The sequence below is a fragment of the Hylobates moloch genome, unplaced genomic scaffold (assembly GCF_009828535.3).
Source record: "Hylobates moloch isolate HMO894 unplaced genomic scaffold, HMol_V3 SCAFFOLD_12, whole genome shotgun sequence".
NCBI classification, from domain to species: Eukaryota; Metazoa; Chordata; class Mammalia; order Primates; family Hylobatidae; genus Hylobates; species Hylobates moloch.
In genome coordinates this window covers 61,083,695-61,104,282 of record NW_026652287.1, presented here as the reverse complement: position 1 = coordinate 61,104,282, position 20,588 = coordinate 61,083,695, and the positions used below count along the sequence as shown (strand labels likewise).

The following is a 20,588-nucleotide window of genomic DNA, read 5'->3' as shown; positions in this document are numbered from 1 at the left end:
TGGAATATCATTCAGTCCTTGCTCCAGATCAGGGTCAGCAAACTCCTTCTGCAAAGCGCCAGCTGGTAAATACTGCAGGCTTTGTGGGACAGGTGGCCTAGGGCGCGACCACTCAACTCAGCTGCGATAGTGCAAAAGCAGCTGTATTCAATATGTAAGCAAATGAGTCTGGCTATGTTCAGTAAGACTTTATTTGTAACTACTGAGATTTCAATTTCATATAATTTTAATGTGTCACAAAATATTCTTTCTCTTTTGATTTTTTCAACTATTTAAAAATGGAAAAATCATTTTTAGCTTACAGGTTGTACAAAAATAGGTGGCAGACCAGATTTGGCCCATGGCTGCAGTTTTCTAACTCTGAGGTAACAGAACCCCTCATTTTTAGTGGGAGCCTGGCAATCCAAAAGGACAACCTCTCCCAGACCTTCATCCCCCACTAAGCATGGCTGCACAAGAACATTCTGACCAAAGAAATGAAGAGAAAGCACCATGTGCAACCTCTGAGTTGTACTCCCTTCACCTCTTCCCCCTGCCCCCCAGCTAGCTGGAAGGGAGATACAGTGATAAATCATTTTGGAATAGGAGGATGGCGGCAAAACCCTTCAGGATGGCAAGGCCAACAAGACAGGAAGAACACAGACTCTGATGACCTGCCTGCATGCTTATGACATGTTAAAAAATTCAACTTCTTTCTTCTTTCAAAGAAAGAAAGAATTGACTACTTAATAAAAAATGATGAAGTATTGTGGGGTTTCTAATATATGTAGAATTAAAATGCATAACAACAGTCTGGGCACAGTGGCTCATGCCTGTAATCCTAGCACTTTGGGAGGCTGAGCCGGGTGGATCATCTGAGGTCAGGTGTTCCAGACCAGCCTGACCAACATGGTGAGACCCCATCTCTACTAAAAATACAAAAATTAGCCAGGTGTAGTGGTGCACACCTGTAGTCCCAGCTACTCAGGAGGCTGAGGCAGGAGAATCGCTTGAACCCAGGAGGTGGAGGCTGCAGTGAGCTGAGATGGCGCCACTGCACTACAGCCTGGGCGACAAGAGCAAAACTCTGTCTCAAAAATAAATAAATAAATAAATAAAATGCATGACAAATGCACAAAGGCCAGGAGGGAGGAAATGGAAGGAGACTGCTGTTAAGTTCCTCATTCTATCCATGAAGTGCCTAATACTGTTTGAAGGTAGACTATGAGAAGTAAAGATGTTTACTCTAACCTCTAAAGCAACCACTAAACATACAAAACAAAAAATTATAGCTGACCAGGCATGGTGGCTCGTGCCTGTAATCCCAGCACTTTGGGAGGCTGAGGCCAGCGGATCACTTAAGGTCAGGAGTTCAAGACCAGCCTGGCCAACATAGTGAAACCCCATCTCTACTAAAAATACAAAAACTAGCCAGGTGTGGTGGCGCATGCTTGTAGTCCCAGCTACTCGGGAGGCTAAGGCAGGAGAATCACTAGAACCCAGGAGGCAGAGGGTGCAGTGAGCCAAGATTGCACCACCGCACTCCAGCGTGAAAGACAGAGTGAGACTCTGTCTCCAAAAAAAAAAAAAAATTATAGCTAATAAGCTAACAAAGGAATTAAAATGGAACATAAAAGGTGCTTAATCCAAAAGAAAGCAAAAAAATAGGGTAAAGGGAACAAAAACCAGATGAGACAAACAGAAAACTAATAGCAAGATGCTAGATTAAGAGCCAACAACATCAATACATTGCATTAAATTAGAAAGAATAAGACCTACTATGTGATAGCACAACAGGGTGACTGTAAGTCTTAAATAAAAGATGTAACTGGATTGTTTGTAATGCAAAAGATAAAGCTTCAGAGAATGAATACCCCATTCTCCATGATGTGCTTATTTCACATTGCATACCTGTATCAAAATATCTCATGTACCCCATAAATATATATACCTACTATGTGCCCACAAAAATTTTTGACAAAAAATTTTAAATAAATTGCGTTAAATAGAAATGATTTAAATACTCCAATTAAAAGACAGAGATTGACAGATTGGACACAACTATATGCTCCCTACAAGAACTCCCCTTCAAATATAAAGGCACGAATAGGTTAAAACTAAAAGGACAAAAAAAGATACACTATGCTAATATTAATCAAAATAAATCTAGATAAGCTATATTAATATTAAGGTAGATTTCAGAGCAAAGAATACTATCTGGGATAAAGAGAGCCATTTAACAATGACTGAGGAATCAATTCATCATGAGGACATAAAAATTCTTTTTTTTTTCAGCTGCTCTGTTGTTTCTTTTTTTTTATATATATACTTTAAGTTTTAGAGTACATGTGCCCAACGTGCAGGTTTGTTACATACGTATACATGTGCCATGTTGGTGTGCTGCACCCATTAACTCATCATTTAACATTAGGTATATCTCCTAATGCTATCCTTCTCCCCTCCCCCACCCCACAACAGGCCCCAGTGTGTGATGTTCCCCTTCCTGTGTCCAAGAGTTCTCATTGTTCAATTCCCACCTATGAGTGAGAACATGCGGTGTTTGGTTTTTTGTCCTTGCGATAGTTTGCTGAGAATGATGGTTTCCAGCTTCATCCATGTCCCTACAAAGGACATGAACTCATCATGTTTTATGGCTGCATAGTATTCCATGGTGTATATGTGCCACGTTTTCTTAATTCAGTCTACCAGTCTATCATTGTTGGACATTTGGGTTGGTTCCAAGTCCAATTGGTCTTTGCCATTGTGAATAGTGCCACAATAAACATACGTGTGCATGTGTCTTTATAGCAGCATGATTTATAATCCTTTGGGTATATACCCAGTAATGAGATGGCTGGGTCAAATGGTATTTCTAGTTCTAGATCCCTGGGGAATTGCCACACTGACTTCCACAATGGTTGAACTAGTTTACAGTCCCACCAACAGTGTAAAAGTGTTCCTATTTCTCCACATCCTCTCCAGCACGTGTTGTTTCCTGACTTTTTAATGATGGCCATTCTAACTGGTGTGAGATGGTATCTCATTGTGGTTTTGATTTGCATTTCTCTGACGGCCAGTGATGAGCATTTTTTCATATGTCTTTTGGCTGCATAAATGTCTTCTTTTGAGAAGTGTCTGTTCATATCCTTTGCCCACTTGTTGACGGGGTTGTTTTTTTCTTGTAAATTTGTTTGAGTTCATTGTAGATTCTGGATATTAGCCCTTTGTCAGACGAGTAGATTGCAAAAATTTTCTCCCATTCTGTAGGTTGCCTGTTCACTCTGATGGTAGTTTCTTTTGCTGTGCAGAAGCTCTTTAGTTTAATTAGATCCCACTTGTCAATTTTGGCTTTTGTTGCCATTGCTTTTGGTGTTTTAGACATGAAGTCCTAGACCATGCCTAGAGGACATAAAAATTCTAAGCCTTTATGCACCTAAATAACAGACCTTCAAAATACATGAAGAAAAATCTGACAGAACTGGAAAGAGAAAACAAAACAATTATAGTTGGCTATTTCAAAACCTCTTTCTCAATAATTGCCAGAACAGTTAATGGAAAATCAGTAAAGATAAAGAAGATTTGAACAATGCTATCAACCAGTATGACCTAATTAAGATTTCTATAACATTCTACCCAACAACAGCAAAGCACCTATTCTTCTAAGGTGTACACAGAATATTTTCCAAGACAGATCATACCTGAATCATAATAGGAGTCTCAAAAGATATTAAAAGATTCAAATCACACAGATATAGGGTTCCATAAATGAGAATCTGGAACAACTTAAGGAGTCAATGAAGATGGACAATATAGCCAGGCATGGTGGCTCACGCCTGTAATCCCAGCACTTTAGGAGGCTGAGACGGGCAGATCACAAAGTCAGGAGATCTAGACCATCCTGGCTAACACGGTGAAACCCCGTCTCTACTAAAAATACAAAAAATTAGCCAGGTGTGGTGGCAGGCGCCTGTAGTCCCAGGTACTTGGGATGCTGAGGCAGGAGAATGGTGTGAACCTGGGAGGCAGAGCTTGCAGTGAGCTGAGATTGTGCCACTGCAGTCCAGCCTGGGCAACAGAGTGAGACTCCGTCTCAAAAAAAAAAAATAGATGGACAAGTATAAAAAGAAAAGCAATTAGAATCTCCAAGATTTGTCAATCTTACACTTTAAAATTTAGTGTAATTTCTAGTTTCCAGTCGAGCATGTAAAAAGCTTGATGGTTATCACTTTATCGTAACAACAAGTAAGAAGCTGAACACAATGAAAAAATCAGGAACTCTTCCTAGGTCCATCAAAGTGAGGTCACAGGGCAAACTGCTGCCCCAGGACTGGAGAGACTGACAGGTGGACAGAGAGACTCAGAACGGACAGGGGCAGAAACCCAGAAGAAGAAACTTCTATGGGAACAGGAGTGAGGAGGGAAACCTGAACTGTAACTGACAATTTGCTGGACGGTCAGCATGGACACCTCTGTTAGTTAAAACTCCGGGGTCGGGGGCTGGGTGCCACACTTCTGTGAGTTCTACTTCCTGGAGCTCTAGCAGTTCTCACAGTGAATACCACAGGAAAATCACCTTGTGCTTTGACAAGAAGAGGGGAAAAGTAACTACTTGGAAATATAAAGGGCGTGCTGTTTCTTCCCAAAAGGGCCTGACCTCAGGAGAAACTACTGAACCAGAGCCTAAACTACTGGAGTTTATCAGAACCTACCTAACCTAGAGGAAGGGAAATACAGCCCGATTTAGCCTTCTGGTGGGGGAGGAAAATAACACAACTCAGCCCCTTCCAGCCATCCTGTCCCACATAAGGTGGGAGGTGAGGGATGCTGAAGGGCACCTGTGAAGCATGCAGCCCAAAGGTACAGGCTCCCTAAAAGACTAAGTCTAATCACAGGGTTCTAGACATTTATTTCCCTCTCTCCACCCCTCCTACCATTTATATGGTATCAAAATGCCCAATTAAAATCACAAGTGGTAGAAAAAGAGCTGACGTCAAATGAGGAACAAAAAAACAAGGGCAATAAATCAAATACAGTAATAAACATGGCAGACAGTAATCCAACTCCAGTCACGTGCTGTATGCCAACCTTCCGTCAGCAATAGACCACATATACGATGGTGGTCTCATAAGATTTTAATGAAGACGAAAAATTCCTATTGCCTAGCAACCTCATAGCATAATCACCATCTTTTCTATGTTTAAATTGGTTTAGATAACACAAATAGTTACCATCGTGTTACAGCTGCCTACAGCATTCAATACAGTAACATGCTGTACAGGTTTGTGGCCTAGGAGCCATAGGCTATACCATATTGCCTCTGTGTGTAGTAGGCTGCACCACATAGGTTGGGTAAATACACCCTATGATGTTTGCACACCAAAATCACCTAATGACGTGTTTCTCAGAACATAGTCCATCAGTAAGCAACACATGACTGTATATAAATAATCACTTTAAACCCAATGGTCCTGTGACAGTTAATTATACAAACTAGGTCATTCTTTCATTTCCAACTAAATCAGAGTCGAGAGGCCAGAGGAAAAGTACTCGAGGCACAGAGCACCTTCTTGGCCCCGCTGTTGAGGTGCACTGCGAGAATCCCAACACCAGTTTTACCTGGTAGCTGCTGAAATAACCTGCCACGACTTTAAGACTAGTTTTACCTACCGCCATTACCTACCAATCAGAGCTTGCCAGCTCCCAAAAGCTTCTCTAGTGTCAATGAACTTCCTTTCAAAACAATATGTAAGATTTCTCTAATAAAACTTCCAACCTTCTCTTTTCAACAAATGGTGCTGGAACAACTCAACATCCACATGCAGAAAAATGACTCTAGACACAGACCTTACAACCTTCACAAAAATCAACTCAAATGGATCTAAATGAAAAATGCAAAATACAACACTCCTAGAAAATAACATAGGAGAAAACCTAGATGACCCTGAGTATGGCGATGGCTTTTTAGAGACAACACCAAAGGCACAATCCATGAAAGAAGCAACTGATCAGCTGGACTTCATTAAAACTAAACATTTCTGCTCTGTGAAAGATATTGTCAAGAGAACGAGAGACAAGCCACACACTGGGAGGAAATGTTTGCAATGGACACATGTAAAAAAAGGTTGTTATCCAAAATGTGCAAAAGACTCTTAAAACTCAACAATAAGAGAACAAAAAAGTCAATTTAAAATAGGCAAATCCTTGCCAGATGAGGTGGGTGGCTCATGCCTGTAATCCTAGCACTTTGGGAGGCCGAGGCAGGCGGATCATTTGAGGTGGGTGGCTCACTTGAGCTCAGGAGTTCGAGACCAGCCTGGCCAACATGGTGAAACCCCGTCTCTACTAAAAATACAAAAATTTCATGCTGCTATAAAGACACATGCACACATATGTTTATTGCGGCACTATTCACAATAGCAAAGAGTTGGAACCAACCCAAATGTCCAACAATGCTAGACTGGATTAAGAAAATGTGGCACATATACACCATGGAATACTATGCAGCCATAAAAAATGATGAGTTCATGTCCTTTGTAGGGACATGGATGAAACTGGAAAACATCATTCTCAGTAAACTCTCCCAAGGACAAAAAACCAAACACCGCATGTTCTCACTCACAGGTGGGAATTGAACAATGAGAACTCTTGGACACAGGAAGGGGAACGTCACACTCTGGGGACTGTTGTGGGGTTGGGGGATGGGGGAGGGACAGCATTAGGAGATATACCTAATGCTAAATGATGAGTTAATGGGTGCAGGAAATCAACATGGCACATGGATACATATGTAACAAACCTGCACATTGTGCACATGTACCCTAAAACCTAAAGTATAATAATAAAAATAAAATAAAATAAAAAAATAAAAATAAAAATACAAAAATTAGCCAGGCATGGTGGCAGGCACCTGTAATCCCAGCTACTCAGGGGGCTGAGGCAGGAGGCTTGAACCTGGGAGGCAGAGGTTGCCATGAGTTGAGATCACACCACTGCACTCCGGCCTGGATGACAGCACAAGACTTCATCTCTAAATAAATAAATAAATAAATAAATAACGAAATCCTGAAGAGACATCTCATCTGAGAAGATATACCAACAGCAACTAAGCATATGAAAAGATGCTCACATCCGATGTCATTAGAGAAATGCAAATTAAAATAATGATATTCCACTACACCCCTATTAGAATGACCAAAATCCAGAACACGTTCTACAAAATAACAGGTCTGTAATCTTCCAAAGTGCAAGGTCATGAAAATCAAGGAGACCCAGGAAATGTTCCAGAGGAAAGACTAAACAAACGTGTTCTCGGCCGGGCGCGGTGGCTCACGCCTGTAATGCCAGGACTTTGGGAGGCTGAGGCAGGCGGATCACGAGGTCAGGAGATTGAGACCATCTGGCTAACACGGTGAAACCCCGTCTCTACTAAAAATACACACACACAAAAAAGTAATAATGATTAGCCGGGCTTGGTGGTGGGCGCCTGTTGTCCCAGCTACTCAGGAGGCTGAGGCAGGAGAATGGTGTGAACCTGGGAGGCGGAGCTTGCAGTGAGCTCAGATGTACCACTGCACTCCAGCCTGAGCAACAGAGTGAGACTCTGTCTCAAAAAAAAAAAAAAAGAAGAAAAAGAAACGTGTTCTCTAAATGCAACAAGTGATGCTGAACGACATCTCTTTGATAATCAGCAAAACCTGAATGGTGCCTGGGAGTTATATGATCACAATATATCAGTGTTAATCTTCACACTCTGATCATTGTATTGTGGATATTTTTGAGAATGTCCTTCTTTCTAGGAAAAACTCAAGTATTGGGGAATCGGGTCAGCAATTTATTCTCAAATGGTTTGGGAAAAAAGTTCTTTGTAATACTCTCCAACTTTTCTGTAAGTTTGTGATTATTGTAAAATAAAAAATTTATTGAGAAGATGGATGTAAACTCTATGGAAGCAGAGACTTTGTTTCCTTCCTAGGAATCCCTAGAAAAGTGCCTGACAGTGAGGGCTTCATAAATATCTGATGAATGAATGAATGTGCGTTAGGGGCACGAGTGAATCTGCCCTAGAAATCAACACAATGTCTAAAGTGAAGAAGCCTAGTAATAGTAAAATATACGTAATTATTTTAAAATCTGGAGATAACTACCAAAATAAACAATTTTAAAAAGTGAGTTTATCTCTAGGGGACATCCTGGGGTAAGAAGAGGTTGCAAATAAACTATTTTTCACTGTAGCCCTTCTGTAATATGTAAGTGTTTAATCAAGTATTAGCAAAGCAAGTATTAGCAAAGTATTATACTTTGATTCTCAAAAATATTAGACAACTTCAAAGAGAAACACCAAAAACTAACTGAAATATAACTGAAGTACCTTCTCACAATAATTAAAGGAAAGGGAAATCTATACTTAGAAAAGTAACATCTAATAATTCTGTTTTTTACATGCCAATTCAGTTACACCTCACATTATCTTTTTTGTTGTTGTTGTTCACCATAATCTTTTCCTTTTCAAAGATAAGCATAGTTCATTCCAGTACTGACTGTAATAAACAGGAAACAATTTCTGCCCAGCAAGCTGGGACTCCTGAAAGTAATTTTGACATACCATGCAACGGAAAGCCACGCAATAATTAAACACGATGATGTAGTGCCTGGTATTTTTATTCCTCCAATGGGAAAAGAATATAAACAGAAAGAATACACGCCCATCAACAATGGGTGCTACCTTCTGCTGTAATTCTCACCTGGGGACCTACAAGAGGAATTATCAGAATCTGGGGCAGGGGCCACACGCACTGAGGCTGCCACAGGCCAGGCGCTGAGCCAAGCACGCTGCACGATGGCCCAGTTCAGCAACTCCCAGGGGGATGGGGGCAACACCCCATGTCCCAGAGAAGGAAGCGGCCTGACACCCTGGCAGTCTCACATCAGAATCTATGTCCTTAAACACATTATACCGGATATATTTGACCTAGAAAGGGAATTCAGCCATATACTAAGTAAAATACATTACAAAGAGGTATGTGTAGTAGGACCCCATTTCTGTGAAATAAAGATTTTATAAATACCCTCTGGAAAACTTTGGAAAGAAAGGCATTATTTTATCCCTCCCCTCCCCTATGGAAAGAAAGGCATTATTTTACCCCTCCCCTCCCCTCCCCAAAGGCATTATTCCTCCCCTCCCCTCCCCTCTCCTCCCCTGCCCTCTCCTCTCTTCTCCTCTTCTTTTCTATTTTATTTTTCAGCCAGAGTCTCACTCGCCCAGGCTGGAGTGCAGTGGCACAATCTTGGTTCACTGAAACCTCTGCCTCCTGGGTTCAAGTGATTCTCCTGCCGCAGCCTCCTTTGAGGCCAGGAGGTTGAGGCTGCAGTGAGCTGTGATCACACTACTGAAATCAAGCCTGGGCAACAGAGCAAGACCCTGTCTCAAAAAAAAAAAAAATTCCCAGACTGAGACATGCTAGAACTCCAGGGGCCTTCTAGTCTGCCCCTACCTCCCCTCCGTGTACAGATGGGCAGTTGCAGGCTCTTGGAAGGTCGAGGCTCCCACCAAGCCAGTGGTAGGCCCAGGATTAGAACACATGTCTCCTGGCTTCTAGCCCCGAACTTGTTCTCTCTACACTGTGTTGCCACCCTTACCTTCAATGCAAAAGAGTCTACGGGGTTCACTCCTCCTTTTTACATCCCAGTTTCTCATTTCATCATGCAGCAAATAAGTTCTTGAGTAGCTGGGACTACAGGCACATGCCACCATGCCTGGCTAATTTTTGTACTTTTAGTAGAAATGGGGTTTCACCATGTTGGCCAGGCTGGTCTCAAACTCCTGATCTCAGGTAATCCACCTGTGTCAGTCTCCCAAAGTGCTGGGATTACAGGCATGAGCCACCATGCCCGGCCTACAATTTTATTTTATTTTGTTTTCTGAGACAGAGTCTCACTCTGTCACCCCGGCTGGAGTGCAATGACATAATCTTGGCTCACTGCAACCTCTACCTCCCAGTTCAAGCGATTCTCCTGCCTCAGCCTCCCCAGTAGCTGAGACTACAGGCATGTGCAACCACATCCAGCTAATTTTTGTAGTTTTAGTAGAGAGGGGGTTTCACCATATTGGGCAGGCTGGTCTTGAACTGCCAGCATCAAGTGATCTGCCAGCCTTGACCTCCCAAAGTGCTGGGATTACAGGTATGAGCCACTGCACCTGGCCCTGACTCTACAATTTTAAAAAGCAGGTAGTGAGATGACAGGTTTTTACAATTTGGGCTATTGATAGCAGCAAAAGGCAGTCAAATGCCTAGGGAGATGGGGTGGGTCCCTGGTGAAACCCAAATTTCAAGCACAAACCAGTTTAAAGCCTAGCTACAAGTCTCGGGTAATACACAGTCTGGATTGAGAAACTGTCTTCCCGTTTGGCATTTTTTCCTCTGATTGATCTCTACCTTTCACTTATTTCATATACACCTACCTTTTCCTAGTTGGTTTTCTACACTGTCATATCCACCTTTGAGTGGTGTGTTTGCTTTAACCTTTTTGGCATACTCACTAACCAATCAGCACACACTCCCCATTCTGAGTCCATAAAAAGTGCCAGCCCAGCCACACTGAGAGAGAAACCACCCATCCAAGAAGAATAAGGTTACATTGAGAGCTATTCCATCGCTCCATAAAATTCTTCTCTGCCCATCCTCACCCTTCTGTCAGCATAACCTTATTCTTCTTGGACGCAGGACAAGAGCTTGGGAACGGCCAAATGTGGATACAATCTATAGCACAGGTGGGGTGAGTGGGTAGGGAGCCTCCAGCGGCCAGGCCCAGGGCTGAGCGAGGCCCAGGTCAGGGACAGGGTGGGCACTGCCAGCCACGGAGGACCCTAGTTGGCAAAGTGGCTAGAAAAACCCTTTGTATCTTTCTTTCTCTATGATGAGCAACATTACCAAAGTAAATGAAAATAATTTGAAGTACAGGAAATATTTTAGTTGGCTAAAGCTTTAATGTAGTTGTGGTTTACTATGGATACACATGAAATATTACACCCACAGGTATCGGTAAGTCCTCACTTGACTCATCAATAGGTTCCTGGAAACCATGGATTTAAGGGAAACAAAGTGCAGCAGGCCCTCAAATTAAGTTGCTTTGCTCAAGGTTGTTTCATTGTAACATTGTTTCACTTAAAGTCAGTTTCCAAGAACCTATCCAAGACACGAAGTGAGGCCTTCCTGGACACACATCCAGCATAAGAGTGAAATGGTGGAGGAACCACCACAGAGGGCCAGCTAGGCATCAAAGGGGCTAACAAATTTCACCCTCACCCAGCAATTCCAATTCATTAAATATCTTAAAGACTGGAATTAAAAACTACATATTTCTGCCCTCATAAGCATGTCTTCCCTATTTTTATGCATCCTGTTGCCTAAATGAAAAATCAATAATAAATACATATGTACACTCTAAGGACAGACAGTGATTACTGGTCGATGGCTAGGCTGGAATAAATCAGTCCTGCACATGAACTGGTGCCTGTTATGTTTTTTACGTGACAGTAAAATATCTAAGTATGAAATGCAGGACACGTGATCTCTTTCAGCATCTACATCACAAATTGGTTACATGAAATTAAGAAAAGAGAAAGAATTACCATGGCCTTTCTAGACAACCTTTCTAATCTTTAAAAAGCTAAGAATACTTTTTTCATGCTGCCTATGAAATAAACCACATTAGCAGAACTCACCCGGTGCTGTGGCTGTTGGCCTGAGGTCACCGACAATACCCTTGCACCATGTATGCTGCAGAGATTGTGCCGGAAAATTTAAACCATGTGAATCTGATAGAAAGAATACATTTCAGAATTAAAGCATGAAATAAAACCCAAAATAAAAATGTGAACTCATTAGTACATTACTTCTGCTCTTGCTTTTGCTCTGAGGTTACAGGAAACCTGACTAGGGGACACAAGGTGAGGGGACTAAAAACTGGATGTGGACAGAAACATCGGAAATTGTTTCCACAATCCGTGACTAGCTCTTATATTTTCATGCTAAGGGTTATTTGTGATAAATAGCTCTTTTTAAAGGTGTCTAAAAGTCTAAATATTCAAAATCTTGTTTTGTTAGTATCTCTAAATTACAAACATTTGGACTTCTAACAACATAACTCAACGTTAATAAGAAATTGAGGCCGCTCGTGCCTGTAATCCCGGCACTTTGGGAGGCCGAGACGGGGCGGATCATGAGGTCAGGAGATTGAGACCATCCTGGCTAACACGATGAAACCCTGTCTCTACTAAAAATACAAAAAAATTAGCTGGGCGTAGTGGTGGGCGCCTGTAGTCCCAGCTACTCGGCAGGCTGAGGCAGGAGAATGGCATGAACCCGGGGTGCGGAACTTGCAGCGAGCCGAGATCACGTCACTGCACTCCAGCCTGGGTTACAGACCGACACTCTGTCTCAAAAAAAAAAAAAAAAAAAAAGAAATCGAGGGCAGTTTTTTTCCTGGTCTCATAAACACAAACTGTAACACTTTAGGACCTTACAATGTGTCACAGCCTCATCAGGGTTAAACTTTAAACAGAGTCCAAGTCTTTGTCTCCATGTGGGGAAAAGTCTGTACAACTTACATCTATACACTAAGATTATTAATAAAACAATGTAAGGGAAATTGGTATGATGAGAATCTACTCACCTTCCATTCCTTGAACATCTTTTCCTTGCAAAAACATTGGCCAGAGCGTAAGGGCTGGATTGAGCTTATTGAAGGAGGGTGCTGATTTTATATTCAATCTTGGTTTTTCTAAATAATCGTTTTTATTCTTTGTAGGTGACATATAACAAGCATAGTTCTTTGCAACAAGATCATCATTAACACAAACCTGTAAAATTTTAAACATTTCATCACTAATAAGACAAATATAGTCAAGCGATTTTAAAGGAAATATTCCAAACTTAACCCCAAAGTTCTATCTTCAGAGAAATTATTTTATAGAAGATAATCTGATAGAAACAGATTTGACTCCTGCTCTGGTAAACCAAATACTTCCCACCAATCCTGATGAGGAAAAACAGCAAGCACCTGTGTGAAACACATGAGATGTCTTCTTGGACATACGCACTGTAGCACTAAAACTACCTGGCCAGGCAAAAACCTGATGGGAGGACAGAGACAAAACACAAACCATCGAAGGAAAGACTGTTATACTGGATTTGCTCAAAATTTTAAATTTCTGCTCTTCAAGAGAATAAAGAGATGAGGCAAAATTATTTTAAAATCAAGTATCCAGATGACATGTACCCAGAATATATAAGGAACTCTCAAAACTCAATAAAACGAAAACAACACCATTAAAATATGGGCAAACAATCTGAATGTCTGCTTCATCAAAGTCTGAAGATTGCAAATAAGCATATAAAACTGTCATTAGGGAAATGCAAATTTAAACCACAATGAGGTGCCACTGCACACTTAGCAGAATGTTTACACAAGTGACATGGAGGAACTGGAACTCTCACTGCTGATGGGAAGGTAAAACAGTCCACCACTTTGGAAAAAAATATGGCAGCTTCTTAATACCTACAATATGATCCAAAAGTTTGACTCCTAGGTAATGCTCGAGACAAATGAAAGCACAGATCCACAGGAAGACTTGTACATGAGTATCTGTAAGGGCCCTATGGCCACAACCCAAATATCCATCAACGAGTTAATGGGTAAATACGCTGTAGTATATCCACACAATGGAAGAGGACTTGGCAACAACAACAAACGTGGATGCGTCTTAAAATAATTTTGCCAAATGAAAGAAGCCAGACCAAAAAAGAAAACACCTTGGGACACATCCTGTTGCCACCTTTGGGAGCTGGTAAAGGATTGCTGGCCCACATTTTTTCCTCTGGCAGTTATGATCTCATGCATCCATTATAAGCTCTCAGCTAAGCACGAACCTCCCTGCCTTCTGCACTTTACCACCTTAAAGTAAGACCAACATGGAGAAACCTCGTCTCTACTAAAAATACAAAATTATCTGGGCGTGGTGGCGCATGCCTATAATCCCAGCTACTTGGGAAGGCTGAGGCTAGAGAATTGCTTGAACCCAGGAGGCAGAGGTTGCGGTGAGACAAGATCGCGCCATTGCACTCTAGCCTGGGCAACAAGAGCGAAATTCCATCTCAAAAAAAAAAAAAAAAAAGAGTCATTATCAGTATACAACCCACATGGTTAGAAAGAGACGTACTTTTGAAAAGCAAGAAGAAAGCAAATTTATAGAGAATTTATTTGAAAAAAAGATGTTTTATAAGACTGGTCCTTACAGGATAGATCTCTTGGGTATAAAAAAATGAAAAAAAATGATTGGTTCTGCAGCCAATATTTTGGTGGTTTTTTTGTTTGTTTTTGAGACAGGGTCTTACTCTGTCACCCAGACTGGAGTGCAGTGGTGTGATCTTGGCTCTCTGCCTCCCAGGCACAAGCGATCCTCCCACCTCAGCCTCCCAAGTAGCTAGGACTACAGGTGCAAGCCATCACACCTAGCTAATTTTTGTATTTTTTGTAGAGACAAGGTTTCACCATGTTGCCCAGGATGGTCTCAAACTCCAGAGTTCAAGAAATCCACCCATATCAGCCTCCCAAAGTGCTGGGATTAAACAGGTGTAAGTCACAGCCTTTGGCTGATTTTGGTATTTTTACTAAGTTGTAAAATAAGTAATGAAAAGTCATAGGTAAAATGAACCAGGATATGGGGAACATTTGGGGAATCCAAAATGCAATATAAGCAGTAACAAATGAACCCCATTACAAAAGAAGAACATAATCACACTGAAGAAGGTGCGAAAGAGAAAAAACAACCTAAGTAACTTTGGCAAACAGTATTTTGGCTGCATAATATGAAGGCTAAATACAAATTTTGTTTTCACAGGAGTGTGGGTTAGCAATCCTGAAATTACTTAATGTGAATACATGGATGAATCAAATGGGTAGACTGCAGCCAATGAGAGTAGGTTTCTCACCTCACTGTTGGAGAAAGGGGTTAAGAATAAGGGGCCAGCCGGGCATGGTGGCTCACACCTATAATCCCAACACTTTGGGAGGCCGAGACAGGTGGATCACAAGGTCAGGAGATCAAGACCATCCTGGATAACACGGTGAAACCCTGTCTCTATTAAAAATACAAAAAAAAAAAAAAATTAGCCAGGCGTGATGGCGGGCACCTGTAGTCCCAGCTACTCGGGAGGCTGAGGCAGGAGAATGGTGTGAACCCGGGAAGCAGAGGTTGCAGTGAGCCAAGATCGTGCCAGTGCACTCCAGCCTGAGCAACAGAGTGAGACTCCATCTCAAAAAAAAAAAAAAACAAAAAGGAAGAAGTGGCTGATTCTAGGGCTAGGTCTGGCAAATAACAAAATGATAAACACCGTGGCATCAGAGAGTAAAGAGTGTTCAAGTAATGATGGGGCACATTGAAAGTATACAAAAGCCCCTTTGAAGGAGCACCTACTGGCCAGAATCCAAGGTAATGTGAGCAAGGCAATAATGATAGTCATAGATTATGACTCCCCAAATAAAATACACTTCCAAAAGTCCATACTAATGCAAATTATCAAACAATTAATATATGGGGGATGAGGGAGGGTTCTTTGGTATAAAATTCCAATTAAAAATGCAGAAGGGGGCCAGGCACAGTGGCTCACGCCTGTAATCCCAGCACTTTGGGAGGCCGAGGCAGTTGGATCACCGAAGGTCAGGAGCTCGAGACCAGCCTGACCAACATGGTGAAACCCCATCTCTACTAAAAATACAAAAAATTAGCCGGGTGTGGTGGCAGGCACCTGTTATTCCAGCTACTCAGGAGTTTGAGGCAGGAGAATCGCTTGAACCTGGGAGGCAGAGGTTGCAGTGAGCCAAGATTGCACTATTGCACTCCAGCCTGGGCAACAAGAACAAAACTCCGTCTAAGAAAGAAAAAATACAGAAGGGGGCCAGGCGTGATGGCTAACGGCTGTAATCCCAGCACTTTGGGAGGCTGAGGCAGGCAGATCACTTGAGGTCAGGAGTCCGAAACCAACCTGGCCAACTTGGTAAAACCCTGTCTCTACTTAACACATAAAAATCAGCTGTGCGTGGTGACGCGTGCCTGTAATCCCAGCTACTCAGGAGGCTGAGGCAGGAGAATCACTTGAACCCGGAAGTAAAGGTTGCAGTGAGCTGAGATTGCGCCACTGCACTCCAGCCTGGGTGAGAGCGAGACTCTATCTCAAAAAAATAGTAATAATAATAATAATAATTAAAAATGCAAAAGGCGCTGGGTGTAGTGGCTCACACCTGTGATCCCAGCACTTTGGGAGGACAAGGTGAGAAGACTGCCTGTTGAGACCAGCCTGGGCAACATAAGGAGATCCCATCTCATGGGCATGGTGGTGCACACCTGTAGTCTCAGCTACTTGTGAGGTTGATTGAGGTGGGAGGATCCTTTGAGCCCAGGAGGTTGAGGCTGCAGCAAGCTACAATTGTGCCACTGTACTTCAATCTAGGAGACAGAGAAAGACAGATGGGAGGGGAAGGAAGGGGAGGGGAAGGGAGGGGAGAGGAGAGGATAAAAATGTAGAAGGAAAGATGAAACAGGTATACACCACAGTAATATCTTTCACAGCCAAGAATCATTGATGAAATGGCTATCTGCAGCGTCAAAGTAGGCCCCCACAAGATATTTATTAATTTCAAAAGGAAAAAATAACACCTCTGTACATGGAAAACCTGGCAAACACATTAACCACGTGATCAACATCCACACCACAAAATGTGGTACATATACACCATGGAATACTATGCAGTCATAAAAAGGAATAAGATTGTGTCCTCTGAGGGGACATGGATGAAGCTAGAAGCCATTATTCTCAGCAAACTAATGCAGGAACAGAAAAACAAGCACTGCATGTTCTCACTTATAAGTGGGAGCTGAATGATGAGAACACACGGACACTGGGGGGAACAACACACACTGGGGCCTGTCAGGGGGTGGGTGGGGGGGGGAGGGAGAGCATCAGGAAGAATAGCTAACGGATGTTGAGCTTAATACCTAGGTCATGGGATGACCTGTGCAGCAAACCACCATGGAACACAATTACCTATGTAACAAACCTGCACATCCTGCACATGTACCCCGAACTTAAAAGCTGAAGGAAAAAAACTATTCACATCACTAGTAATTAGACATACTGACATCATAACCCCCTGCTGGCATGCACTGAGAAGGGCACAGTATCACTTCTGTGGCCTTCTTGCCAAAAATGCACAGCCTTAATACAATGATGAGAAACATCAGGCAAACCAAATTGAGGAACATTCTACAAAACCAATGGCCACTGCTCTTCCAAAGCAGTCAATGCCATGCTCTCATGGAAGTACCAAGGAGCTGTCACAGGCCAGAGGAGGGGAAGGAGACATGACAAACAGGTGCAGTGGGAGGTGCTGGAGCAGATCCTAGATCAGAAAAAGGAAATCAGCCAGGAAACTGTCAACATTCACCTGTCTGCAGGTTTTCAGTGGTATTTTATCAATGTTACTTTTCTGGTTTTAAAAACTGTACTGTGGTTTTGTGCTATGTTAACATCAGGACAGCCTGGGCAAAGCATACCCCAAAATCTCTGCACTGTTTCTGCATCTCTTCTGTAAGTCTAAACTATTTCAAAATATAATTTTAAAAAAATCCATGGTTAAGGTACCCTCCATGGGCTCTGACTATCCCTGGATGTGTCCCTTCTGTCCACCTCTGCCTGGTGCTGAGCTGTGCCCTGAGCCATCCTTCAGAAAGTACAGAAGCCAAAATGCTAACAGCTGGCACCTGGCAGAGGTAGGGGCCGCTCACATGTGATGTCCGCTTTCTTTCTGCTTGTGATCTGAATTCTTTACAGCAAACACATGTTACATACAGTGAGAAGGTCTAGGGGGAAAGGCAGTGACCTAACGCTACAGCAAATTAGTATATTTATAAAAATCATGTTCTCTGAGAAGAAAACAACATTTCATGCTCATCACTATAGGAATAATTTCTTGGCCAATTTTTTTCTTTTTTTTATTTTATTATTATACTTTAAGTTTTAGAGTACATGTGCACAATGTGCAGGTTTGTTACATATGTATACATGTGCCATGTTGGAGTGCTACACCCATTAACTCCATTAACTCGTCATTTAGCATTAGGTATATCTCCTAATGCTATCCCTCCCCCCTCCCCCCACCCCACAACAGTCCCCGGAGTGTGATGTCCCCCTTCCTATGTCCATGTGTTCTCATTGTTCAATTCCCACCTATGAGTGAGAACATGCAGTGTTTGGTTTTTTGTCCTTGCAATAGTTTACTGAGAATGATGACTTCCAGTTTCATCCATGTCCCTACAAAGGACATGAACTCATCATTTTTTATGGCTGCATAGTATTCCATGGTGTATATGTGCCACATTTTCTTAATCCAGTCTAGCATTGTTGGACATTGGGGTTGGTTCCAAGTCTTTGCTATTGTGAATAGTGCTGCAATAAACATACATGTGCATGTGTCTTTATAGCAGCATGATTTATAGTCCTTTGGGTATATATCCAGTAATGGGATGGCCAGGTCAAATGGTATTTCTAGTTCTAGATCCCTGAGGAATTGCCACACTGACTTCCACAATGGTTGAACTAGTTTACAGTCCCACCAACAGTGTAAAAGTGTTCCTACCTCTCCACATCCTCTCCAGCACCTGTTGTTTCCTGACTTTTTAATGATGGCCATTCTAACTGGTGTGAGATGGTATCTCATTGTGGTTTTGATTTGCATTTCTCTGATGGCCAGTGATGATGAGCATTTTTTCATGTGTTTTTTGGCTGCATAAACGTCTTCTTTTGAGAAGCGTCTGTTCATGTCCTTCGCCCACTTTTTGATGGGGTTGTTTTTTTCTTGTAAATTTGTTTGAGTTCACTGTAGATTCTGGATATTAGCCCTTTGTCAGATGAGTAGGTTGTGAAAATTTTCTCCCATTTTGTAGGCTGCCTGTTCACTCTGATGGTAGTTTCTTTTGCTGTGCAGAAGCTCATTAGATCCCATTTGTCAATTTTGGCTTTTGTTGCCATTGCTTTTGGTGTTTTGGACATGAAGTCCTTGCCCATGCCTATGTCCTGAATGGTAATGCCTAGGTTTTCTTCTAGGGTTTTTATGGTTTTAGGTCTAACATGTAAGTCTTTAATCCATCTTGAATTAATTTTTGTATAAGGTGTAAGGAAGGGATCCAGTTTCAGCTTTCTACATATGGCTAGCCAGTTTTCCCAGCACCATTTATTAAATAGGGAATCCTTTCTGCATTGCTTGTTTTTGTCAGGTTTGTCAAAGATCAGATAGTTGTAGATATGCGGCATTATTTCTGAGGGCTCTGTTCTGTTCCATTGATCTATATCTCTGTTTTGGTACCAGTACCATGCTGTTTTGGTTAGTGTAGCCTTGTAGTATAGTTTGAAGTCAGGTAGCATGATGCCTCCAGCTTTGTTCTTTTGGCTTAGGATTGACTTGGCAATGCGGGCTCTTTTTTGGTTCCATATGAACTTTAAAGTAGTTTTTTCCAATTCTGTGAAGAAAGTCATTGGTAGCTTGATGGAGATGGCATTGAATCTATAAATTACCTTGGGCAGTATGGCCATTTTCAAGATATTGATTCTTCCAACCCATGAGCATGGAATGTTCTTCCATTTGTTTATATCCTCTTTTATTTCATTGAGCAGTGGTTTGTAGTTCTCCTTGAAGAGGTCCTTCATGTCCCTTGTAAGTTGGATTCCTAGGTATTTTATTCTCTTTGAAGCAATTATGAATGGGAGTTCACTCATGATTGGCTCTCTGTTTGTCTGTTATTGGTGTATGAGAATGCTTGTGATTTTTGTACACTGATTTTGTATCCTGAGACTTTGCTGAAGTTGCTAATCAACTTAAGGAGATTTTGGGCTGAGACAATGGGGTTTTCTAGATATACAATCATGTCATCTGCAAACAGGGACAATCTGACTTCCTCTTTTCCTAATTGAATACCCTTTATTTCCTTCTCCTGCCTAATTGCCCTGGCCAGAACTTCCAACACTATGTTGAATAGGAGTGGTGAGAGAGAACAGCCCTGTCTTGTGCCAGTTTTCAAAGGGAATGCTTCCAGTTTTTGCCCATTCAGTATGATATTGGCTGTGGGTTTGTCATAGATAGCTCTTATTATTTTGAGATACGTCCCATCAATACCTAATTTATTGAGAGTTTTTAGGGTTGTTGAATTTTGTCAAAGGCCTTTTCTGCATCTATTGAGATAATCATGTGGTTTTTGTCTTTGGTTCTGTTTATATGCTGGATTACATTTATTGATTTGCATATGTTGAACCAGCCTTGCATCCCTGGGATGAAGCCCACTTGATCATGGTGGATAAGCTTTTTGATGTGCTGCTGGATTCAGTTTGCCAGTATTTTATTGAGGATTTTTGCATCAATGTTCATGAAGGATATTGGTCTAAAATTCTCTTTTTTGGTTGTGTCTCTGCCCAGCTTTGGTATCAGGATGATGCTGGCCTCATAAAATGAGTTAGGGAGGATTCCCTCTTTTTCTATTGATTGGAATAGTTTCAGAAGGA

The 20,588-nt window shown here is 41.9% G+C and overlaps 1 protein-coding gene across 2 annotated transcripts in view; it reads right to left on the bottom strand.

Moving 5' to 3' along the window:
* The window catches only part of TDRD12 (tudor domain containing 12), a 109,418-nt gene that overhangs the window by 65,174 nt on the left and 23,656 nt on the right, over positions 1–20,588 (bottom strand). For both annotated transcript variants that reach the window (XM_032170373.2, XM_058425855.1), the window contains exons 7-8: positions 12,652–12,838; positions 11,702–11,794 (exon numbers count right to left, since the gene is read on the bottom strand). In XM_032170373.2, the coding sequence (XP_032026264.2) occupies positions 11,702–11,794; positions 12,652–12,838 (280 nt within the window). The remainder of the gene's footprint in view (positions 1–11,701; positions 11,795–12,651; positions 12,839–20,588) is intronic.